Source organism: Taeniopygia guttata, chromosome 4A, assembly GCF_048771995.1.
Source record: "Taeniopygia guttata chromosome 4A, bTaeGut7.mat, whole genome shotgun sequence".
NCBI classification, from domain to species: domain Eukaryota; kingdom Metazoa; phylum Chordata; class Aves; order Passeriformes; family Estrildidae; genus Taeniopygia; species Taeniopygia guttata.
In genome coordinates, this window is record NC_133029.1 from 888,311 (window position 1) to 913,974 (window position 25,664).

Below are 25,664 nucleotides of genomic sequence, written 5' to 3' on the forward strand. Positions count from 1 at the left end.
AGCACCTGAGTTATGGATGCTCCTGAATGACGGGGCAGCCGCGCAATTAGATCACTTCACAGACCCATTAAGCATCAGACTGAGACCCAACGACTTTCCATTCTCTTTGCAATCGCTCATACAAGACGTTTATTGCTCGCCTCTTGCACAGCCTGCGGGAGCTGCTGCGGCTGGCAGGTGTGCAGGCTCCTGCCAGGTGTGCAGGCTCCCCGCAGGTGTGCAGGCTCCCCGCAGGTGTGCAGGCTCCCCTCAGGTGTGCAGGCTCCCCGTAGGTGTGCCCGGGCCGTGCCCACCGTGCCAGCAGCGCCTGCAGGGTGGCAGAGCGGGCACGGCCGGGCTACACCCTGCCCAGCATCCGCGCGATCCACCAGTTGCAGGGCATGATGATGCGGCAGATGACCCTCCCGCCCTGGTAGCAGTAGGGGTAGGGGTAGTAGCCCAGCAGGGGCTCGCAGACCCGCCGGCAGTAGCGGTTGGCACGGCGGCACTGGGCACAGCAGTAGCCTCGCTCATCCCACAGAGGGTGGAACTCCAGCCCGTTCTCCGACTGCCAGGAGGAGACAGAGTCAGGGCAGGGAGGCTGTGGGGTTGGGCACCCCGGGGGTGTGGGCAGGACAGCCTGGGAGGGCACTCTGGGCACCCCAGGAGAGGAGCAGACACATGGAGACACCCCACTCCTTCCCTCCTGCGGCCCAGGCTTCACCCAGGTGTTGGTGACAGGGCTGCAGACACCTGGTGGCACCTGGGCTGCTCCATGGGACATGCACATCCTCCCCCTCCCCACGGGCATGCACGGGCACCCCAAGGAGCACAGCCGGGGCACCCCTGGCCGTGGCCGAGCTCGCCAGGACTGTGGCCAGGGCAGCCCAGGGTGGCACTCCCTCACTCACGTAGTCGTTGACAGGCAGCTCCTCCTCGGTGAGCTGCCGTGCCCGCCGCCTGGGCCCTGCCCGCCGCTCCTGCTCCTGCTCCTGCTCCTGCTCCTGCTCCTGCTCCTGCTCCTGCTCCTGCTCGCTGCCCCCGGCCAGCCAGCTCTGCCTGGCAGCCAGCAGCTCAGCCTCTTCTTCCTCTGCCCCTTCCAGCTTGGCCAGCTCGGGAGCTACAGGAAGAGTCCAAACGTTACTGTCAAGAGCCATGGAACAGTGGGACAAATGCAGCAGCAAGAATTAATGTCTCTGCCAGAATCCAGCACCAAGGTACACGAAAAGCAGCCCAGTGCTGCATTGCCTCCTGATCCCTCTCACCCAGCCTGGGGCAGGGCTGTAGGAGATGTGGCCCATTCCATCCCCATGCCCATGGGTGGGTGTTGGCACCTCCTGCACCTCCTGGGGCTGTGGGCTCTGCTGCTGGGGGCTGGATTTGTAGGGCCCCATCAAAGCGACATGATTTGGGGCAGATCCTGCCCTCAGCTCTCCCAGCTTAGGAAAGAACCACAGCAGCAATAGTTTGCTGTGCTAGGGAAGGTGCCGCACAGCCTGGGGACGCTGCTGTCCTGGCAAAGGCTTTGGGTGCTCCTTGGTGCCCCGGCTGGCCTCACGGAGCCAGGACACTGCTGCAGGAGGGTCTAACAGCAGGGGCAAGAGAGGGGACAGCAGTCAGGACAGCAGCCTACTGTGCACGGGGAGCTCTGTGCCCAGCTGCCCTCCGGAGCGCCGTGAGCTGCCAGAGCCTGTGAGCGCTGCCCTGCGCCTCTGTGGCTGCAGAGCACGGGGAGTTTGCTCAGCAGGGGCTTTTCAACTGCCTCATTTGGCTGGAAGTGGGTTAGAGAGAGCAGGTAATTACACCAGCACATCTCCGAGGCCACAACCTCTGCAAGGGCTCTGTAGTGAGCAGCTGGAGGTGGCAACCCCGCCGTGTGATTTAGATGCAGATGTCTGCTCGCACTCTGATGTTCATGTGGTGACGAGGATTTAGGCGTCCCAGTTTCCAGCAGCGCTGCTTTCTTTGCAGGTACAAGGGATTATTTTTTTTTTCCCCTTGTTATGAGGAGGGTGGCCACTGTGCAAAGTGCAGGGCAGCAGGGAGCTGGCAGAAACAAGTGCTTTGTGAGAGGAACTTCAGCCCCTGCTATTACATGGGCCGTGATCTCCTGTGGTCACGGGCAGCACTGTGTTCATGTCTGAGATGCACAGCGAGGCTGGGAAAGTGGGTTCCCACCGTGTCACAGAGGGGCAGTGACAGGGGGGCCACAGGTGTGTGACAGGGCTGCTCCCAGTGAGAGGGCTCATGGGCCCCTTGGGGAGGAGATGGCTCCTCGTACCTGCTATTGGCGTGGGGTGGATCCAGAAGATAGTCACGTTTCTGCAGATGTCAAAAATTTTGGAGCTCTTCAGGAATTCCTTGTTCTGAATGGGCTTTTCCCCAGGCACCCAGACCACAGACTGCTCAAAGTAGGTGGTGGTGATTTCTTGTCCCTGGAAGAAGAGCAGGACATTACCCTGGCGTGCTGAGACACCCTGTTCCCACCACTTCTTCTCCTCCCCTTGGCTTAGAGGCACCTCTCTCCCCCCAGAGAGCAGCTGGACTTCACCTGCCTTGGCTGGTGGTGCTCACGGGATGCACGGGCAATGCCCAACAGCTCTCGCCACCCTGCTCTCCTCTCCCTTAGTTCATCGCCCCAGACCCTTTACCTGCACAGTCCCCACTGTCTGGAAGAGCCTTCTGGAGCCCCCCTGGTCATTTAAAACACAAGATTAAAACACCTCTGCTCTACTTTGCTCCCAGGATTTAATTCCTCTCTCCTTCTGCTACTGATTTTTTGATCGAACGCTTTAATTTACTCCTCGCAGAAATTCTTTGCACGCTGTATTCTGTAATTTATACCACATGTCTCTGCCGTTGCATTAGTCCGTGGTGTGTTTTGGCAGGCACTTAGGGAGGGAGATATATAAAGATTATGGGCTGGGTCTGCTCTGAGCTCTCTGCCAAGGCAACGCTGTCTGTGTTGGTGGTGGTAGCCCATAGAGCAAGCTGGCAAAAAGTGTTTTTCTCTCCAGAAGGCATCTAGAGCTGTATATCTCTTTTATAGAGTTTTTCCTTACAGCTGTGGGAAGTCATAGGAAGGAGCCAACACAACCTGAGCCAGTCTGGGTCATTTTTGGAGTCTCTGGCAGAAGCTGCGGGGTCAGGGGGGTGCTGCCTGCAGGACCTGGCAGCGTGCAGGCTCCAAGAAGACATGACTGGAGCCTAAATCTCCATTTATCTCACTGGCTTTTACATTTCAGCTCTCTACCCGGGGCAATGTTCTGCTACAGCCTGGGAAGTTATATCCCTTTTACGACGGTAGCTGAAAAGATCTATTAGCTTCTTAGGGCATAATCAAAGAATCGGTGTCTGGGAATTTGGGTCATGATTCAGGGAAATGTTTCTGCCCACGCTTCATTTCAAACACGTGTCCTGCTGGCTTTTTATCTGCAGCAGCTTCCCTAGGGGGGGTTCAATCTGCTAACACCCGTCCTCTTGCAAATGGGGAGGCAGGAAGGCTGTGCCACCCCCGGGGCCTGGGGATGGGGACAGGGACAGAGGATCGCTGCTGTCACGGGACTGAGCTGTCCCTCCAGGTCACACTGTCAGGGAGGGGTTAAATCATGGAGCCCATGATTTTTCCATGCAGCAGGCAAGGCGTGAGGCTCCTTGCAGCAGGATGCAGGGCATTAAACGGGTGCAGGAAGCGATCAGGCACACCAGTGGGACATGGGATGGAGTCCAGGCAGGACAAGGAGGTGCCCCAGCCTGCTGCTTCCCACCTCTCAGGTCTGCATGCCCAGAGTTTTCTCAATTTACATTTCTCTTTTAAATCCCTTATTTCTGCCTCATTCTGTTTGAAAACATGAAGCTCAAATCTTGGAGAAAACAATTTGATTGACTTTTTGGTCCCTGCTAATCCTGAGCTGCCTTACGACCTTTCGACTACAACAGGATTATTGTTCTTGATCTCTGGTATTGTGCTGAGAGGCTTTTGTCTGCTGCTTTCTAATCCAATCTCTTTTCACTTGTTTTTATAAGCAATCCTCTGAAATAAGATCAGTTTATGAAGCGATCACGACTCATTATTTCTTTATTGCAGCATCTCTGGGAAGGCGGCAGGAGTGGCAGCCCCCATGGCAGGGAGAGGAGCGGATTTCACAGAGCAGGGGATCCCTGTTTTGTTCACCCACCTCAAGCTCAGGGATCTTGGCCTCTGTCGTCTCAGGCAGGACTTTAGTCTGAGTTTTGATGAAACATTTTTGAAGTCCCACAAAGAAGATGCCAGTTATTCCCTACAGGATCAAAGCAAACACTCAAAAAGCAGTCAGGGCAAAGGGTAGGAGGAAGGGTACAGCTGGAGGAGGAAGGTTTAGTCATATTTTTCCTGTTGCTATTTTTGTGCCAGTTCCGTTCAGCAGTGGTGCTAAGATGAACTAACAGGTCCTCATAAGGGATATTGCATTTTATGGTTTGGGAGAACTGGGCTTTTTACAAATATTTTAAGGCAGGTAGTCATAAAATTTTACTCTGCTCCTCTTCTCCTGATAACTATCATGAGCTCTCATTATAATAAATAAAAATATGCAGAATAGCATCTGACTGTTATGGTTATATGAACATTCAGCCCCCAGTTCCTGCTAGGTTATTAGCTCAAAATTTTGCCATATGTCACTGCACAGGGTATTTCCCTACAAATTTTAATTAGGTTTCAAAGAGAGCCTTCTTCAGAGTCATGAGGCTTTAATGCTCTCCAGACAGACAAATGCACTGAGCTCAGGTGGACTGATGATCATGGTGTTCTTTGCAAGGGTAAATCCAATAACTAGCTCTGGATGATAAGATGTATTTAATTGGAACTGAACCACGCCACCATTAAATACAGGTGGAAGCTTATGTAGATAAGACATCTCCTCTCCTCTGAGAGCATCCCCAGCGTGTCTGGGGCTCACCCTCCCCGATGCAGGAATAAATACTGCTGGGACTTGCTCCAGCGGCTCCACAGAGTCCTGCAGGGTCCCATCAATCCTGCTGCAGGACTGCAGGCTCTTGGGGACAAGCTGCCCCACTCACGTTTTTGAAGTCATGGATCTCCAGGATCTCCTCGCTGCCGTTCCCGCTGCTGAAGGTCTCTGTCCTGGCCAGCGGGTCAATCTCCATCACGATCTTCTTCTTCTCGCCGTTGCTGAAGAAGGTGTGCTCCATGTCATAGACCTGGGAGGCCAAAGTCACACAGGGTTCAGCTGAGCACCCCACTGGTTTCACAGGCTGTCCAGCGGGCAGACAGGCTGTGCTGGCTGTGTGACACCGCTGCTGGGGACCCTGCCGTGGCACTGGCTGCTCCCTCACAGCAATCACCAGGGCAGAACGAGGGGAGGCAGCTCCCAGGGGCAGCCTGGGCTGGTGACAGGGCAGGCTGCAGCCAGGATGAGGGGCAGGGCATCAAGGCTGGGATGTGTGTCAAACCTGGGAGGAGATGCACCTCTTACACCTGCAGCAGGAGCTTTGCCCAGCTCAGCCTTCACTGGTGCTTCCTGTGGCATGAGCCTGGTGACATCCCAGGCTGGACTGAAGCCCGGAGCCCACAGGTACTTCACTCTCCCTTCTCCCTGGCCTGCTGTTCCACACTGCATCCCTGGCTCCTCTGCTCCATGGCGGTGTCCCCGGCTCGCCTGCTCCACCGTGTCCTCCCCAGCTTACTGCTTCAGCTCTGTGCCTTCTGTTTTTCCTGAAAGGCAGAGGATGAGCCTCTCTCTGCCTGGAGGAGATCAAGGATTGCCTGCGGATCAAAGACCTCCTGGAGCTGCTGCAGAGCTCGGGGTTTGGCAGTGGCTCCCCGGGGAGCAGCAGCCCGCTCCCCGGGCAGGTCTGGCCGCACACCACAGCCCCACAACCCCGCTCTCTGCGGGTGCCTGGCCCTTGCAGCATGGATCAGCAGTGGCAGATGCTATTTGAAGCACAAAAACGATCCTGCTGGCGGGCCCTGGGGAGCCTCGCTTCCCAAATCGAACTGCGTGGAAGAGAAGGGCTTGTGCAAATCCCCTCCAGTTCACCAGGCAGAGATGGAGGCACAGGGATGGGAGAGCCCTGCTCATCCCACGGCATGGCCATGGAACCAGGGCAGGAGCTCTGCCCTTAGTGCCAGCCAAACCCCTGTCACAGTGCCCTGGTTCCTGCACATCCCTCCCCTTGGGGGTTCAAAGCCTCTTAGCAGCGTTCCAGCATCAGTATCCCCCGTTTGGCACCCACGTGGGTGCAGAACCGCCTGTGCAGATGGGAGTGATGGGAACATTCACACCCCTGCTCAAAGGTTAGAGGAGTGATGTGCGCCTTGGCAGCCACGGACACCTCCTGTTGGTCTGCAGGAAGACTTTGTAGAGATATACAGCTCTCCATGGATTTTATGGATATGGGAAAACAGTCTGAAGCCTAAAATGGGTGAAAGGTGGCTGGTTTTGACTGACAAAATGCACCCTGTGCCATAAATCACCTCAAGGAGGGCAGGGTCCCGGGTGGCACCTTACCTTCAAGTACAAAGAATTACTCTGGCCAGCGCAGCAGCCAGCTAACCCACTTGGGCTTTGCCAGCTCTACGCTGCTCAGACAGCTATGAGATGTTTTATAGGGCTAAAAATGACACTTGCTGGTGAATGGTTGAATTATGTCCCTCTGCAAGGCTGTGAGGAACCCCTCGTTAGCTGAACCATCAGCTGTGCTGGCTGGCCAGGAGGCTGCTGTGCAGAGGGCAGAGCCGTGTCCAAGGCCACCCCTCAGAGGAACAACCTTCTTTCAAGTTTTTTTCCACTCTCCAGTTACATGAAGGAAGCTTGAAGGGTTTCATCTTCTTTTAAGAGTTGAATTCCCCTTGGCTGATATTTTTGAGCGTTACCAACTTCCAGCCCCCCCAGCCGGTTTGTCCTGAGGACTCCCGGGCCAGCTGGAGAAGCGCCACAGCCACGGGGACAGGGCAGTGCTGGGCTCGGGGGGTGTCTGTGTGCAGCTCTGCTGCAGGAACAGCTCTCCTTTCCGTGACCTCCCACCCCAGCTGCCTGCCCATCAGGTGCTGGGGAGTGCTGCCTGGATTCCATCCTCCACCGGTGAGCACACCGAGAGCCGGGGCTCTGGATGTCCTTTCTGAGGCTGTGGCATTGTCCCTGCACTGCCTGCTTGGAGAAAACCGCCCCTCCAGGGGTTAACAGCCTCTTCCCCTCACAGCTGGCATGACCCCTGTTTTTCTAGGAACAGTAGAGACTTTATAATTGTCTTGGCAGGATGCTGGAGGAACATATGGCTTTTATTGTTTTCCCTTTTATTTCAGGGGGTATTTATTTCCATTTGCTGATAAGCAGATAAAGTTTCCAGCGAGCAGGGTGCTTCCTCTGCCTGGTAGGAGGGTGGCCTGGCCAGGCTGGAGCAGCTCCAGGATAGAGCAGGGAGCACATTGGAGATGCCAGTGTGGGAAAGGGGCTGCCTTGGCTGTGCACACGAATTTTGGAGATGTTCTCAAGAGCCAGCAAAACCCACTGGTGATGGGGTGCAGAGCGGGGCCTCCTGGATGAGCATGGGAATTCGCAGGAAAGGAGGATGAGGGGCAGCAGGCAGGCTGTGGGTTTCAAGGTTAAGGATTTGCTGGGGGTGTGGGATGAAGAAGGGCTTTGGCAGCACTGCCGGGATGCTGGGCAGCAGCGGGCAGGGACGGCTGGGCATGCACAGCCCTGCTGCCGCCCCGGCACCCACAGCAGCGTCCCTCTGCAGCTGGGAATAAAGGAGCCCAATCCACTTAGCAGCAGCTCCTCCAGAAGCTAATCCGTCTCACCGTCCCTCGCATTGCAGACACATTAAAGTAAGAAATATAATCCATGACAATCAATCACCACTGCGGCCTGGCTTTCTCTCCTCTTTATGCGGTGGCATAATGACTTTTCCACCGGTTTCTGGCAAGATAATTGAAATGAAATGGAAAATATTTTCTTACTTGTCATAAAATTTGCTGCCGGTGAAGTAAGAGAAACTTTAACTCTTCGTGGCGTAGCTCCCATCCCCTGTAATTGTCAACTGGGGAAAGAACGCGGTGACAGGGGAAAAAACCAGCCTGCATAAAGTAAAAGCTAGTTATGAATAATACAAAGATTTTTAAAAGTCCCATGAATACCTGTGGTCTGAGAAAATGCATTTTGTGAAGTTGCCTGGGTTTTGGAGAGTTGTTAAAAGTTTCAGCGAGTCAAGGGGAGGGGGACAGCTCTGTCTGGGGAAGCAGCGCTCCGAAATGCCAGATCAAAGGGTTTTTACTTACTTTTCTGGGTGCTGGGTTCCAGAGGTATTTGACACCAAAAAATATCAGAATAAGGGAAAGGAGCAGCACGCTGAAGAGCAGTCCACAGAGCTGGTACCTGGGGCAGCTCTTCTTCTGAGGCTTGGCTGCCTCTGCCTATTGATGACAAAGCAGCGATAGCCAGGTGTGCCCAGGGCTCCCGGCAGGACGAGGACACGCACGTCTCAGACGTTTCTGGCACCTCAGGGAGGCAGGGGGGCAAGGCAAGCCGTGCACTCACGTCCAGAAAGCGGCAGTCCTCCGGGCTGCGCCGAGCCGAGCCTCCCATGGTCTCCTCGGTGTGCGAGCAGCCAGCCCGCTCCGAGGTGGAGTTACTGAGGCTCTGGCTGCACACGCGGTGGGAAGGCTGGGCCACGGCCACCCCCACGGAGGGACAGCCAGCTGGGCCACAGCTGCTGGCCCCACGGCCGCCGTGCCCCACGGCGTGGTGCCTGTCACACATGGCCAGGGCCACCCTTCTCCAGTCCCTGCTTCTGCCCTGCGCTGGGGCCCACGTGCCAATGGCTGGAGGTGCCCAGACTGCCCGTGCCCCGTGAGCTCGGGGACAGGGACACTGCTGCAGTGTTCGTGTGTGTGTGGGAACAGCCCCAGAGCTGCCACTGGGGTCCCTGCATGGCAGGGGACATGGGCATGGCAGGGGAATATGGGCATGGCAGGGACAGAGGCATGGCAGGGGAATATGGGCATGGCAGGGACAGAGGCATGGCAGGGGAATATGGGCATGGCAGGGGAATATGGGCATGGCAGGGACACAGACATGGCAGGGACACAGACATGGCAGGGGAATATGGGCATGGCAGGGACACAGACATGGCAGGGACACAGACATGGCAGGGACACAGACATGGCAGGGGAATATGGGCATGGCAGGGGAATATGGGCATGGCAGGGGAATATGGGCATGGAAGGGACACAGACATGGCAGGGACAGAGGCATGGCAGGGACAGAGGCATGGCAGGGACACAGACATGGCAGGGGACACAGACATGGCAGGGACACAGACATGGCAGGGGACACGCATGTGCACATAGGTGAGTGTGATGTGTGTGTGATGTGTGCACAGAGGTGAGTGCAATGTGTGCACACAGGTGTGTGTGATGTGTACACACGGGTGTATTCAATGTGTGCACACAGGTGAGTGTGATGTGCACACAGGTGAGTGTGATGTGTGCACATGGGTGTATTCGATGTGTGCACACAGGTTAGTGTGATGTGCACACACAGGTGTATTCAATGTGTGCACACAGGTGTACTCAATGTGTGCACACAGGTGAGCAGGCTGTGCGTGGCCATGCAGCGTGCCCTCCTGTGCAGCCCGTGTGTGTGGGGAGGCCTCAGCTCTCCCTCTCATGCACAGCCTTACCCCAAAGTCGGCCTAGCCAGGAATTTCCTGACTAATTTTTTTTCCCTTTTTTTTCTATGTTCAAAAATTTCCATTTGTTGAAGTCGTAGCGTTTCTTCATGGAAATGAACCCATCTTAAGAAAGGCTTTCAGAAATCCAGTGTGAGGTTTCTGGTCTGAACAGGATGAGGCTCCCTAGTGTAGAAGAGCTGGCATGGACTTTTTTTCCAAGCTGTTTACTCTAATAAAAACCCAAAGTGCATCATGCACTAATTAAAATTGCACTGAAAAAAGAAAATCCGCATCGAATTTTGCTCAGGATGAGAAATGGAGAAAGAAATTGCTTTTAGCAGGTCTGGCACTGGCTTTGTGAGCATTGGGATGCTGCTGCCTGCAACCAGGGGTAAATGCTGGAGGGACAGAAGTGGAGATTCTGACTAGCCAGGGGAGAGCACTGTGCACATGTGTGTGCTGGGGGTGTGCCCTGCGTGTATCTGCTCCCTGCAAAGGGTTTGGGTTCCTGGCCCCAGAGCAGCGGGGGAGCCTCACCCCACAGCCCCTCAGCAGCAGGGCAGTAAAACACCATGGGGTGTTTCATATTTGAGATGGCAATAGCAGAAGGGAATCATACTGACAAGGTCATTTGGAGGGGAAAAAGTCCTTTTTAAGGGAAAGCAATCGCAGGCAGCCTTTGAAAACATCTGAGGGGTTTTGGAAATCTAAATGCAGCAAATCTGTGCAGACACCAGGTTTGTCTGTCTCCACTTTCCACCAGAAAGTTCCATCTCGGAAGCTTTTGTTATTCACTGGAAACTCAAGTATTTGAAAACATTCTCTTTTCTTGTCAAAATTAGAGTTTCAGAGTAAAACTTTGGCACATCTCTACTGAAAGATGGTTCTGATTACAGGAAAGAATTACAGCAGTGCTGCTAAGCAGACATAATTGATCAGCAGATCTTCACCATATCCCCCACTCAAGGCACAGGAAACACTGCAAATACCACTCATAAACCAAATTAGGCATTATTATTTTATTACTGTTGTAAGGTAAATGTCAAGCTTTTTAATGGCAATCACTGTAACTCCATCAGGAGTCGGGTGTCTGAAATAGCTGCAAGAGGTGAGAAGCTCCCAGGGCTGGGAGTTAATAAAACTCAATAAATATCACAGGCCCCTTCCAGCGCGGGCAGAGCTGGGATGGAGAGGCCAGGGTGGGCGGTGGGGGATCCAGGGCTGGGCTGGAGCCCTGCTGGGGCTGCAGGTGGGCACTGCTGCCTGGAGGGGCAGCGGGGTGGGCACGGGCACGCTCAGCACAGAGTGGGCTGCCCCACGAGGGCAGGGGCAGGACCCACTGCTGCTCTCCCAGAGTGAACAGCCAGCCTGAATCGGGGCTTTGAGAGCAGCAAACCCCCCTGCAAGCCCTGGGATCCCCCCCCAGCCCCTGCGCCCATGTTACAGACACTGGATCCTGACAGGAGACACATGGTTGGGATGCAGAGAGGGGCAGAAACTGCAGGATGACACTCATAAAAAATGGTGGGTTTTTTTCACCCATTCCCCAGTGCTCCAGCTCAGACTTCAGGGTTTCAGTGAAAAAAAACAAAAACAAAAGAAGTATTTTTTTGAAAAGACAATAATTTTGGGGGAAAATCTCTTAGTATCCTTAATATGACAAGCAGGTTCTCTGTATAAAAGCAGTTCTGATGAAAATCTCCCATCAATGCCAATGGAGAGGGAACAATTACTAATTTTCCATGAAGCTAATGAGAGCGAGTGTATATGACAGGGGAGAATTTAATCTGATGTGAACTGAGGAAGAGAAGCAATACTGATATTAATGTGTGACTAATTGATACCCAGAAGAACATTTGAAATGATTAAAAGGCATTTGATTTTTATACAGGACAATAAGAGGCTCATTGGCTATGAGTGGTGCATCCTTTCAGTTTTCTACTCCGTGTTCCAATTTGCCCAGAAAAATCTATCATATCTGCAGCGTAGCTTGACTGCTGCATAAAATCTCTGTGCCTGGAAATGTTATACCAAGAAATTCCTCCTGGACAGCACAAAGGATTGTACACGGTGTGAGCGGGGGTGAGCAGCCTGGCAGAAATAAAATAGGTCCCCAAACCACTAAAAAGCAGCTCCTCAAAGCAGTGGGGTTTGGGCAGCAACCTCCACTAAAAGCCCCTTGTGATTAATATCGTGCTCTTTGTTATAATGAAAAACTCATTAAGGTCAGTGGCAGCATCTCTGAGCAGCACTAAATTGGAACGATGGAGACAGTAAAGTTAAAAATGAGCCATAATATTAATGTGGATAGTGAATTAATTGGGCAATTCCATAGGTAGTGAGTAAATCATATCACTTACTGTGGCACGTGGTGCCAGGCAGCTCTCACTGCTGGCAGGGGTGGCAGCTGCTCCTGGCTGGGCCAGAGGAGCGACACAGAGCTGCAGCACCCAAGGGACCCCACTGTGCCCACCTTGTCCTTGCCTCTGTAGGGAAAGTGCCTCTTGCTTTGCTCTTTTTCTGCTTCAGCCCCAACAGGTCCTGGATGCTGGCTGGCAGCACAGCTGGAGTGCTGCAGCCCTGCTCCAAGGGGCTTTTCCCCCCACGCTCAGCTGTGCTTCTGTGTCCCTCTGCAGTGCACCCCTCCTTTGGGTGGGTCTCTCAGGAAAGGCTTCCTCAGCCCAGAAGATGTGCAGGAACACCAGGCAGCCCTCGGCTGTCTCCTGCTGCTGTTGTGCCTTGTGCTGGGATTTGGGGGCCGAGGGCAGGATTTGTACCAGGGTGCAGCATTTGCAGCACGTGGCTCAGGCTGACAGCTCCCTCTCCATTATGGACAGCAAACAGAGAAAGGGAAAAATCACATCTAAAAGAAAAGTGCTCATTAGCCAGCGCCTGATTACCAGGACTATCTTTGCTTCAAACCGTCCAATTTTCGGTAACACTTGCCAGATGAGAGGACGTGTGCCTCCTCTTATCAGCCAGCCTCAGCCGAAGGTTTCTGTAAGGGAGGCTTCAGTAATTGGCCTATTCATCATTCATTGTTTATCTTAAGTTCACATCGTCGTGGGGAACTCCAGAGACATCCTTGATTCAAGTTAAGAAACTTAATCATTATGATAAAACTGCTCGGGGAGTTGGAGTTCATGTCGGAGGCGCACGTGGCCATGTGGCACTCCAGCAGCTGCTACTCACAGCAAATTACTCAAACCTGACAAAGCTTTGGGAGAGAGCAGAAAGAGATAAATTCGTGGTGGCCGTAGTGACGGAGGCGCCCAGGAAGTTATTACAGCAGGCACGCGCTTCCCCTGCTCACAGCCCATGAAAAATCCCCTCCTGCCAGCTCCGGGGACAGCCGCAGCTCCCTCGTCAACAGAAGTTATTAACAGCGCCGGAGAATTTTATCCAAATGCCGGTTTCATCTTGATAAATAACAATTTCATGTCTCTGTTCTACCAGATGACTGCACAGTTTCACTCCAAACACTTAACTTCTTCCGAAATGCTTCCCCATGCACGAGGCTTAGCCCAGCAATGCAGTGTGAGCTGAGCAGTTTTATTTTCTCTGGGCTTTGGATACCTGTAACGCAAAGAGCGAGCCCATAATCCTGCACTATCGTCAGGCACTTCTCCCAGTAAAGAGCTCCTTCCTACTGGGACAGCTAAAACGTAATTGAAAGCTCCGTGTGCGTTGGTGCCACACCGAAAAGCCTTTTATTGAAAATAGTCTGCGGGTTGTTAAGGAATAGTCTGCAGCTCCTCTGGGGCGTGCAGGAAAGGAGAGCAAGAAGAGACAACCTGGGGGAGGGGTTGGTGTCTCCCTGCCCTCTGGGGCTCTCCCATCACCCACAGCCAGCCGGGCTGTTGGGGGTTCCCTGCTCAGGGATGCTCGGAATGGCAGCAGTGAATGGCCAGCCTGCTTCATCAGCAGCGGGCAGTTCTGGGCTGGCTGGCTCTGGGGGAAGGAGGGGGATGAGGCTGGCCCAGCTGCCTGGGGGGTGCAGCTCTGGGGGAAGGAGGGGGATGAGGCTGGCCCAGCTGCCTGGGAGGTGCAGCTCTGGGATGCAGGGGTGCTCTGGGTACCAACACAGACTCATTAGCACGTGGAGAGGCACCAGGGTCCCCTCTGAGGAACTTCTCTGAGTCTCTTACCTCAGCTGAAAACCTGGCAGGGGAGACCTACAGGGAGAAGAAAAATTTCGGTAAAAGGGACTGCATTGCTCTGGGGTTGTGTGAAGAGAATAACCAGCATTTTATCACTGCTTAGCAAACCTAAAGTGTTTAATGTTAACATACTGAACGTTTCCTACTCAATCTGTGCAGCACCACAATGTCTCCTGCCTCATTTTACTGTCACCTGGTACATGCATTAATGTTGTTTACTCTAAAGCAAGTAAAGAAAGGGTTGAGATTACTCCCACATACTACTCATCAAGAGAGGATCCATGAAACTGAAGAATTTCCACACAGTTAATTTTTCTTCGATTGTCATTATATCTCCCATTGATGGCTTTTACCATTACTTGCCCAGTGACGATGCAAACACCATTTCATCATCCTCTGAGACCACAGGCAGCTGGAGCCCAGGGTGAGGGTGAATCCCCAGGTCTCCTGGGGGCACCGAGGCTCCAGGGGAGATTCTGAGGCTCAGGAGATGGGCTTTGCCTGGTTCTTCTCTGTGAAGTCTCCATGCAGCCTCACCTGTTTCCCTGCAGCTCTGCTGCTGCCTCTTCTTTCCCAGCTCTCACATGCACAGCCAAGCTGTTCACAGCCCCAGGGCACTTTTGGAAAAAAGCAGCTATTTTAAAAATCAATAACATAAATACAACGAAACAAAGTCAGCATGATTGCCCACGTCTGCCTCCAACAGACTGAAGTGCTGGAAGGCTCCGTAGCCCCATGAGCTTTGGGGTTCACCAGCTGATGCTGGCTCCCTCTGGGTGTTCCCTGGCAGCTGGGGGGCCCTGGGGGTGCCCAGATGGGGGGCACTCCTGACAGCCACGCTTCTTCTGGGGCATCAGGTGCTCCTCATGAGCAAAGGTGGTTGGACCAACGCTGCCCAGATGCCTGGCAGGGGTTATAGGGGATGAGGTGGCTGTGGGGAGATTTGGGGTGTGCCCCGGGCTGCAGGGCTCCCAGCAGCAATGTGTGCTGGAGATGAGGATCAGAAAGAGGAAACAGACACAAAAGGTAGGAAAGAGAGGTGGGAGGAGGTTCTGGAGCAGGCAGGGGAGGTGGGAGCTGTGGGTCAGGGCAGTGAGGTGGGCACTGACCAGCCCTGCTGCTGTGGGGCGCTGGCACCAGGCTGGGCTGTGTGCCCACGGGGCAGTGATGGCAGGGGATGCTCTCCTCCTCTTCCTCCTCCTGCTGCTCTGCCTTCTCTCTGCCTCAGCCATGTGTGGTGGCAGATGGGCTGCCAAGGGGGTGCAGAGGGCACATGGAGAACATATTGGTGCTGCTGTGCCCTGGCACACGCTGCCAGGGCGGGCTGGCTGCTGCCATGGGCTGTCCCTGCCCAGCTTTGGGGGCACCCAGCCCCAGGGGCTGCTGCAGGGCACTGGTGCCAGGCCAGAGGGCTGCCAGTGCTCGTGGCTGCAGGACAGGGACACGCTGAGGCTGTTCCAGCAGCCGTGTCCTGCTGGGACTGGGGGGTTGTTGGGCATGGGGGACTCAGCTGTTGTCCTCTGGGGAGCTGCCAGAGTCCCAGGGCACTGGTGAGGGTGTCCTAGCACCCGTGTGGGGTCTGCAGGAGGGCTGGTTTGGGGACAGCCCCTGTGCCTTTGGAGCAGGCTGGCAATGCAGAGAGCATCTGCTGTGCCCTCTCTCAGGTAACACCTCCCTCTCTCATTTTTCCATGACATTAAGCCTTGAAGCTCCCTCTCACACTCTTCTACTTCTCTGCTCTCCCCTTGCTATACCTGGCAGGTCCTTTTTTTCCTCCCTCCCTGCCAAGGTGTTTCCCTTCTGTTGGATTTTTCTCTCTGCTGTTGCTTTGTTCCCACTCTTCCTCCTGGTTCCTGCTGCCTCCTCCTTGCTCCTTCCCTCTCTGTGCCACCTGCTGTGATCTTCTCTTCCCGTTGCACCTCCAGCATCTCCCCTGCTCCTGCAGCCCTTGGGAGGGACCCTGGCATGGGGTCTGTCCCCCGGGTCTGTCCCTGGTGATGTCTTGGCTGGGATGTGGAAATTCCCAGGAGAATCTGCTTTACTTTGCTGTCACCTACAGTGATTGGTTCCTACCTTTCTACAATTTTTTTTCATCCTGTGAGAAACTGCTCGCTAAAGAAAGCACATTTTTCTTGCTTACTGGGAGTTCCTGTTTGTCATTTTTATAAATCAGTGTTTATTGGCCTAATTATTGTAAATGCAGAGCCCAATAAAGGTGACTGTGATTGCAATATCTGATAATGAATTTTATAACAAACCTGCTGAGCCTGAAAGCTGCCAGCAGGAAAGACATTATGTCAGGTTAATGACAGCGAGGAGAAATCCTCCTTGCTATGCTTTTTTCCAGAGCGTGAGGGATCTCTGCTGGAATGTGCTGAGGGTCCTGGTGGGGTCTGACCCTCCAATGCTGCATCCTAAAGCTTTTGGGGCTCCTTTGCTGCTCCCCTGATGGGGGGATGCCTCAGGCATGCAGGATGGGGGGCTCTGAGGGGTTCAGACCCTGCTCTGGGTGTGCAGATTTCAGGCACCCAGAGGTGCTTGTACCTCTGCTCCTGCTGATCCCAGAGCTCCCAGGGCTGGGTCTGGCTGATCCCAGAGCTCCCAGATCCGTGTCTGGCCTGCTGCAGGAACAGGGATGTCTTTCTAGACCTACACACAACCCAGAGAGGCTTCATGAAACCTGGGCTTGGAGCATTTGATTTAATTCACTCCCCCACAGCAGGGAGTGCAAAAGGGAAAGAATAAAGACTAGAAGAGAACATGTTTTGTCCTAAATAATGCAGAGAAACACGATGGAGGAGGCTGTACAAATGTGATTTAGTCCTCTGCTCCCGAGTTACTTGCTGCTGGTCAGTGGTGCACCCCAGCTGTGTCTCGGGGGCCAAGGGAGTTGTTTGCCCTCTCCAAGGGTGGTGCCACATGGAGCCTTCTCTCCCAAACCATGAGCAAGGGGCTGGGGCTGCTTTTTTTGAATATTTGGTTGGCAGCCACTGTGTTCGATGCGACTCAATGCGAGAGCAAATTGGATTAACTGAAACATATTTACTGGGATAAGCAGGGGGGAAAAACCTGCACAGGGGTTGTTTGCAGAAACTGGTGTCTGCAGATGTGGCTGAGCCTCCCAGGGACTCCCAGCACACGGCAAAGCAAGACCTTGCTGTGGGAAAGGAAAATGGGGGCAGAGGGGGTTGAGAGGGCCACAAAGGAGGGGACCCATCAGGGTCTCCCTGGCAGCAGTGTGACCCAGTGATTGATTGGTGTCACCTGCCACACTTACAGAAATGCTTGTCTTCAGCAGGTAACACTTTCAATAGCACAGTCAGTGAGAGCAGGACAGGGACACCTCGGGAGGTGTTTGCTTGGGCAGGTAAAAACCAAGCACTGGACTTGTGACACTGAACAAATCAAGCTGAGTTCAGTGCTCCTGCTCAGAGTAACTCGTCTCTGCTCTGGAAATGACCTTCCCGTGCACAGGAGGGGACAAGGCAGAGGAAGGGTGCAGACAGAAGAAGTTCTTGCTGCTGGAGGCAGAAGGCTGGGGCAGGTTTAATGCCTGTAACTTCCCTGCCTGGTGCTCAGCTTGCTGCCAGGAGCATTGCCAGGGCAATATCCTGCCCAGCTCCCTGTTCAGAGCACGGTTACTTCATTAATCTCGTGTCATCTCCTCCTCGGCTGATCCAGCTGCAATATTGCAGAAATAACTTCCCACCACTCCCTGAGGAGAGGCAGACTTCAGAGGCCAGGAGAGTTCTTCCCTCTCCTCCCTGCTTGCTGTGGGCCCCAGAGCTGCCAGAAGGTTTGAAAGTCTTTGAATCCTTCTAACTCCTACAGTCAGGGATGCATAAAAAGCAGCTGATGAAAAAAAAAACAAAAAACCACCCCAAAACCCAACCAGTTATTATAACCATCAAACCCTTCAAAATGCCAGGGAACTTAGCAAGGTCTGGATGAAGTCACGTCCCTTTCCCAGGCACCAGAACGTCACCTGGCATTGGTGCCAGCACAGGCTGTCGGGCTGTGGTGTTTGGGATCATTCCCCATCCTCTGTCTGCCTGGCTGCCTTCTCCCCAGGCTTCTCTTTGCTCCTCTGCCTGTGCCACACTCTGGCTCTGGCCCGGGTCAGAGCACTCCAGGGCTGCTGCTGCTGGAGATTCATTAGCTGCAGATAAATGAGGAGCCAGGTGAATCCTTACTCCAACTCTTAAAATACTATTTTAATGCAAACTATGTGCCGGAGTAAGCCCATTTCTGTTTGAATGTGGGGAAGAGCGCAGCGCTGAATGTTAAGCACACTGTCACAAGGAACAATGGCAGTGCTGAGTGACACGTCTAATGAACATAGCAAGGGGAGCAGGGCTGGCACTGCCACCCTCCTGCCAGGGCAGCCTCTGTCACCTGCAGGGGAACGTTTTCCCCAGCACAGTAGTGACAAATTACATGATCAATACGTAGGCTGATTGTGGTCTAATCTTGCCTAGCCCCACTAAGGCTGGGATTGATCCAGATCTAATCGTGCTTATCCTGGACAAGGCCAGGAGCAGCTCCAGATCCTCGGGAGTGCATCCTATGCAAATGCAGAGTGCCTCTATTGATTTGCTGGCTGGTGGCTCTGCTGTGGCCTCGCTGCTGAGGGGTTTATCGGCATTATCTGCCCCTTGATGTGTAATGCAATCAAAGCAGTTGATGAATCTTGATGAACTGCTGGCAGTGAGTGTCAGCAGCTCTGGCTGCTCCAGCTGTGGGGCCGTGGCACTGCACTGCCAGTGCAGTACAAGGGGGAGAGGGTCCGTGCTGGCACCAAGCACCCCCTGCTCCAGCTGTGGGGCCATGGAGAGGGTCCGTGCTGGCACCAAGCACCCCCTGCTCCAGCTGTGGGGCCATGGCACTGCACTGCCAGTGCAGTACAAGGGGGAGAGGGTCAGTGCTGGCACCAAGCACCCCCTGCTCCCTGGCACCTGAGCTGAGGGAGGTTTTCTTTGCTGAGAGGTGGCCAGGGAGCCATGGATGCCTGCAAAAGGTGCAGTCTGTATCAGTGAGGCTCCTGCTCCCACCTAGAGTGCTCTTTGGCCTCCTCTGTAGCCTTTTCCACCTCCCAGTGTAGAGAGCAGAAGGGCTGTGACATGACAGTGCCCTTGCTTTGCTGCACTGCCCTGCCGAGGCTGGTACCTGCAGCCCATGCAGCGAGCTCCAGCACACACTGGGTGCTGCTCCTGTGATCCAAGGTGCTTCTGCTGCAAGGCCTTCCTGAGACTCTAATAACTTCAGGAAGGGAACAAAAAAAAATTAGAAAGTAATTACCTTCTGGGGTGGAATTTCTCCAGCCTTTACTCAGCCCACTGGGGAATTTGTCAGGAACATGGACTGCGATTTTGTTCAGCGATTCCTGAGTTATACCAGCACAGGGAAAATGGCATGTCTTGCAGCTTGATGTTTTTGTGATGTCTTTCTTTGCTCTCAGGTTTGAAAGAAAAATACCAGACCCAAAAAAATCTCTTCAAAACGTAAAACTTGCCCTTAGCTTAATTCAGTGGAGACTTGAGCAGCTGCTCCTGCATCTCAGAGAAAAAAGGCCTTGTGCTATTAACATGTCTAAAGAAATTGGAGGTAGAAATATGAAGGTCCCTCATCTTTTAAGAGCTGCACTCCCTGCCTGGGGCTCCTGGCTTCTGCCTGAGCGGAGCAGCGCTGTGGGATGCAAATAGGTTCCAGGAGATGACCCTGCTGGGCTGAAAGGGGGGATGTTGAGCCCCAGCCCTTTGAGGAGAGGTGCCAGCAGGTGATGAGGGGCTCTCTTCCATCCTACGGCTTTGGAGCCCCCTGCCAGGTGTGTTGTCAGAGGCTGTGCTACTGAATCCTGGGGGCTTGGTGCCAGAGCTGAGCTACAGCTGTGTCTGCAGCCTGGCCCCATATTTTTCAGTGTGCTTTGATCTGGAAAGTGCTTTAGCAGTGCAAATATAACCTAGAAGGTTCTCAAATGCCCCAGAAATATTCTCCAAGAAAATATGTTGCCTTTCCCCTTCCTTTCCCTCGATCAGGAAATAATTCCAAATTCATCCAAATGTGCTTTTCTAATCAAAGGGGCCACTTTGTACGTCTGAATGCAAGGGGAGGGGATGGGAGCAGGACTAAAACAAAACTCCTTCTCAGCGCTGCCTTTGTGAGAGCGATCTCCCGTGGCTAAATCCATCTGTGTTTCTCCTTTGGCAGGAGTGGGGGGATCTTCCCCCTGCAGCTGGGCTCTTCCCTGCCGAGGCTGAGCTGCTGCACGGGGAGGAGGAAGAAGAGCTGGAGTAGCCCAGGTTTCTATGGCACTGCGTGCAGCAGCCGCTCGCCTTATCTTCCTAACTTGATCGGGAGAAATTGCTTTTGTCAATTTTAATTTCAGCTGAGCTGAGCAGGATAAACAAAGGGAGGTGCAGGAGAAGCAGATGGTTTGTCACAGAGCAGTCAGGAAGACTGTGCAGCTTTTTATAGCATATAATGGCCTTTCCTTACATCTAGCTATCCATCACCATGTAATTCCCAAAATAAACTGGGATTGTGCAATATAATACGTGAAGTAACCCGAATGTCACGGCAGGTCTGGAATATTGGGCCTGCAGGAGTTTTGGCCGTGGTGGAGCATTCACACAAAACCGTGGTGGCTGCTGGTGCCTCAGCTGGGGCAGGGCAGCTCTGGTGAGACCTTCTGCAGTATGGGAGGTCTGGTGGTGGCACCAGCACTTCTTGGTGAGGGGATAAACGAGGGGATTGTGTCTCACCCACAGCTCTCCCTCCTGGTCGCCTCAGACCTCCTGGCCCAGGTGAGAGGTGGCTCGGGCAGCAGGGGAAGGAGATACCTCATGGCCCTGCTCTGCCTTTCCTTTCCTTGCCCATGTGGGAGCCTCATGGAGCTTGTTGTCCATGCAGGAATTGTTGTGGGGGTGGAGAATGTGGGCTTGGTGTTCTGCCTGGGCTTGGGTGCTGCCACCCCAGGGAACATTCTGGTCATGGGGTGTCCCCTCTTGCCCTGTGGCACAGGCAGGGCCGGCAGGAGGCTGCCTGTGGCCAAGGTGCTCCAAGGCTGCTGCCGTGACACCGTGCCCAAGCCAGCTGGGGAGATGTGATCGTTCCCAGAGCCGCTGCTCTCGGATGGTGACGCAGGCTGGTGGATATTTGTTTCAATAAGAACCATGCTGGTGTTTGCAAACCCTTTCAAATTGCTCTCAGCGAGCGCTGGAGCGGTCTGCTCGCAGCAGAGCTGCCGAAGGGGAGCTCTGGGGCGGTGCAAGGAGCCTGAATCCCTGCCAGGTTTCCATCCCGCAGAGCGTGGCGGGGCTGGAGCAGGGACGTGCTGTGGCTGTGGAACAACGGGCAGGCTGTCCCCGCTCCGCAGCGTCCCCATTAAAGCATCCCTCTGCAATTTCCAATCATCAGCAAATAGGAAGAAAATCAAAGTATGTTTGAACTTCGTTAATGAACAGAAAGAGGGCTAGATTTCCCTATATTTCCAATAAATTTCCAATAAGCTGTTTACTGCAATTTGCTGAATACCTAACCCAGCTCTGCCCGTTCCAGCTCAGGTTCTGCAGAGCCCAAAGCCATGAAAATCCCAGCGCTGGAATGACGGGAGCAGGCAGAGCCCGCTGGGCAGGGCTGCTGCTGGTGGCTGTGATTTCTGGAGATAGGGGTCTTATCCCAAATCCCAGCGAGGCTGTTCCACTTCCAGGCAGGAACATCCCCTCGGGGAGGACAGCAGGGGACAGTGCCAGTGCTGCTGGCCTCGGCAGCAGCCAGGAGAGGGGAGATACGGTCCTGCTTGGGAGAAAGCAGCTTAAAGGAGGCTCCCTGAGGGGTGGCAGCCAGCTGGCACTAAAGAGGGTGGTCCCCGTGGCGTTTGTGCGCGCTGCAGAGGACGCAGTGAGTATTTATCAGCTCTGCTATAAATGAGTATTTCTCAGCTCTGCTATAAATGAGTATTTATCAGCTCTGTGGGCTCCGTGCGGTCCGTGCCAGTGCCCGCCGTGCCCGGACACCCAGCCCGCCTCGGTCGCAATGCCAGGGGGAGGTTCAGCCCAGCCTTTTCTGTTTTCAGGGCTGGAAATGTGACCTGGTCCCAGACTGGCTGCTCGGGCTTTCCCTGATGGACAGCGGGATGGGGAAGGCCAGCTGAGCCCCAGCTGCACCTCTGAGCCAGGCTTAGCCCCGGCTTAGGCGTGCCCTGCGGGGGCTGCGGGGTCTCTGGCTGGTGCTGTCTCCTCTGGGACCCTCAGCTGCCACCCGCGGCTCTGCATCACCCACAGCTGATTAGCTGGCTAATTAGAGTGAGTGATGCTGGCAGTCCCGTCAGCCCTGCCACCAAGGGCGTGTTTCACCTGGAGCAGGCCGGGCTCTGACGCAGGGTCCGGGCTGTAATTGCTGCTGTTCCCTTTGAACGTGGCGCCCGCCTTGGCCTGGCATGGCTCTTTGTTCCCCGCTCAGCAGGGCTCGGTGCCCCGGTGACAGCCGTGCCTCGGTGGCAGGAGGGTCCCGGGGCTGCGTGGAGAGCCGGGAACCGCAGAAGGGCTCAGGGTGGAAAGGACATCAAAGCTCCGATCATTCCAACCCCCTGCCATGGGCAGGGACACCTTCCCCTGGACGATGCTGCCCACAGCCGCTTCCATCCAGGTCTTGGACCCTCCCAGGGATGGGGCAGCCACAGGGCAGCCTGTGCCTTCCCATCCTCTGGGTAAAGCAACTCCTCCTTACACCTAATCTGAGTCTTTCCCCTCGGTTTAAAACCATTTTCCCTTGCCTCATTGCTATCTGCCCAGGGAAAAGAAGTGTCAGGAGGGTGTAGAGGGAGAGCTACAGGCAACAGCCCTCTGTGGATCCTGCAGTGCTCCCCACTGGTGCCAGGCCTGGTGGGTCTCTGGTCCCAGCTCTGCCCAGTGCCCAGTGTCTGTCCCCAGAGCTGCCCCAGGGCTGGGGTGATGCCTGTGGTGTCTCCTCCTGGCTGGCTGGCTCCACGTGGCACTCCTGAGGCTGTCCCATACCCAAGCAGCTTTTGCTCTAAGGGCAGCTCCTCCATCAGGTGGGTGCTGTCCCTCCCCATGTGCCACCCTCGCTTTCAGGGGTGACCCGAGTCTGCAGAAATACAAAATCTCCCTCAAACAGCAGACCAGTCTCTCGGTCCTGTTTACATCACCTGTAAACAGGATGAACCCAGGGAACAGATGCACCTTTTACTGGTAATAGATCAAAATTATAGATGATCACAAAATAACAGCGTACAAAATACTTAGCTGATGTAAATTACTTTTTCCTCTATTTCCTTCCATTAGCCACCAACCATTTACTCCAAGCAGAGCTCTGTCCCAGGGAAACACCCAAGCTGGATGTGGAGCAGCAGGCTGGGTAAGTGCTGGACAAGATAGCACTGCTGATGGAATGAGATGAGATGAAGTGTGAAAATCAGAGGGACTGGGAGATGGAAGAGGCTACCTGTCATATTATCTCTATTTCTTATGAAAAAAGGCAGAAAGCTGATTCTATCTGATTTGTGGTCTTCTGTCCAGGGTATTGCTTGCTCCAGGACAGAATTTAGCCTGCAGAGCAGTGAGGAAAGTTCATAGCATTGGCAACAACACTGTGTGATTCAGGAGTGAGCCCTTAAACAAGATTATTACTCATTTTACCAGGCACAGCTATCCATTATGGTTAATAAAACACTGCATAAGTGATTCTCAGCTTGATCCAGACAATATATCTTGTGGCCCAGCTGGGCTCACTTTTATCCTGAGCCTCACCATCAGGATGTGTTGGCACCAGCAGACACCGAGAGATTGGTACCTGATGGCACAGACAGCCACGATCTGCCTGTTCCCTTCCAAAGGGACGAGTGATGCGAGATGCTGGATGGTTCTGCTGCCACATCCCCAGCATGTCCTCCTCTGAAGGACAGGGCTGTGCTGGCTGTGGTGGTGTGCTGTCCCAGGGCTCTGGGGAGGAGGCAGATGCTCCCCAGGCTGGGCACCCCGCTCCAGGGCAGCTGGTGGCCTCTTGAGGGACAGTGCTTTGTGCTTTTGCCCTGCTGGAGCAGCAGCTGCTGCTTTGGGTGCCCACATGGGATGTCTCAGCATCCCAGGGCTGGTGAGTGATGCCTGCTGGGGCAGGGGAGGAGGAGCAGCCTGGGCTGCAGGAGGAAGGCTTGGTTGTAGCACTCCTGGTGGAAATGAGGCCCAGGAACTTGTTGTGGAGGTGCACCTGATGCAGGGATGGTGACAGGGCTGTCCCCACATGCCTGTGCTGCAGGAGGATGGAGCCAGCAGCCTGGCTGCATGCTGCCCTCTGTGTTCAGCATTCCACCTGCCCTGCCAGGCGCTGGGACAGCAGCAGGAGCTGGTCCCTGCCAGGATGCTGCTACCCCACAAATAAGGAGCAAGCCCTTGCTCTGCAGCATGCCGGCGGCAGGCCGGGGGGCTCTGCTCCAGGCCATCCATCTGGCATCTTTTTGAGACACTGAACTCATTTTTTCCACCATGCCAAAACAAATCCTTGCAGACTATTAATCACTGGCTCGGAACAGCATCCACCCAGGTTCAGTTGCGATAAGATATGCCAGCCTTGTCTGACATCGTGTAGCCATTTCAAGAGGACATAATTACAGCAATTGTTAGGCATTTTTCTAGCTTCTTCTGCCTTCTCTCCCAGGTAATGCTATGTGAGGAATCACTTCCCTGACATCCTCAGCTCAAACACCACAGCTCACCCAGCTGTGCTGCGGTGCAGGAACATCAGGCTCACTGCAGATCTCCGTCTGATGGGTGAAAATGACCCACATGGCAATGCTGGGGGAGAGCTGGGGCTTTGACTGGGTGCATTCTGCAGTTTCCCTGTGTCTGGAGTTGCAGAAGTGGTGGGGATGCCAGAGAGGAGGGAACTGTACCAGGACTGGTGCCTGGGCTGCCAGTTGCTGGGTGTGGGATGCAGTGTTGAAATGCCAAAGTCAAAACCAGCGAGGAGCCAGAGCCAGGTTCCCTGACGTGGGCACCTTGGTGGGCTGGAGCTGGAGCCTGGTCTCAGCCCCACGGCTGCTTCTCAGCTGGTGCTGGATGTCCATGGGCAGCTCTGGAGCCAGGACAAATGGCACAGCTGAGGAATGCTGCTGAAATCCCCCAGCTGGCACCCAGCACTGCAGCAGGAGGCTGTACAGCCCAGAAATGCATCCTGCCCATGCTGGGAAGGAGCCCTGTGGCCCAGGGGCAAAGGCAGATGAATGTTTGGGAGCTCTCAGCATTCTGCCAGTGCCAGGTATCTCACTTGTGCTGGAAGATGGAAGAATTGCAGTATCTCTGACCCCTTGCATGGGGTCAGCAGCAGACTAAGTAGGAATGCAGGAATAAAGGGGGAGAAAAGTAGAAAGGGAAATGCAGAGCAAGTGATTTAGCTCTGCCTGTGAGTGTTTTGAAAGATGGGAAGGGTGTTGCTGGAGCGGCTGTGCGGGGTTGGCTGAGCTCTCTGTGTTATCTGTGGAGCTGCTCAGACTGAGACACCGCACTGCTCTGTTCCACTAAATCACTGTCTTTCCCCAGGTGTCTTTATTCCCCGACCTTCACAACCTGTTTGTCCGTGCGGGGACCTGCAGACTGAATGAAGATGTTCTGTTTGTGAGCAGGGCACAAAGAGCAGAGATTGTGCCATCACCTGGGACAACCTTCACCGGCAGGCGGGTCCTGCAGGGCGAGGTTCGGCTGCTCTTATCCATCGGTGCCTGGCTGCTGTGCGGGGCCGGGGCCGTCTGTCCCTCACCTGTGCAGGGCCCAGGTCCCTCTGTCCCTCACCTGTGCGGGGCCCGGGTCCCTCTGTCCCTCACCTGTGCAGGGCCCAGGTCCC

The 25,664-nt window shown here is 54.4% G+C and overlaps 1 protein-coding gene across 1 annotated transcript; it reads right to left on the reverse strand.

Annotated features, from left to right (window-relative positions):
* Positions 1-238: 238 nt before the first annotated feature.
* Positions 239-8,624, reverse strand: TNMD (tenomodulin). Its single transcript, XM_030272398.4, has 7 exons — positions 8,517-8,624; positions 8,258-8,392; positions 5,038-5,178; positions 4,158-4,259; positions 2,261-2,414; positions 891-1,099; positions 239-547 (listed from the first exon to the last, which is right to left on the reverse strand). The coding sequence occupies exons 1-7, from the start codon at positions 8,562-8,564 to the stop codon at positions 338-340; spliced, it is 999 nt and encodes a 332-aa protein (XP_030128258.4). The 5' UTR covers positions 8,565-8,624; the 3' UTR covers positions 239-337.
* Positions 8,625-25,664: the final 17,040 nt, after the last annotated feature.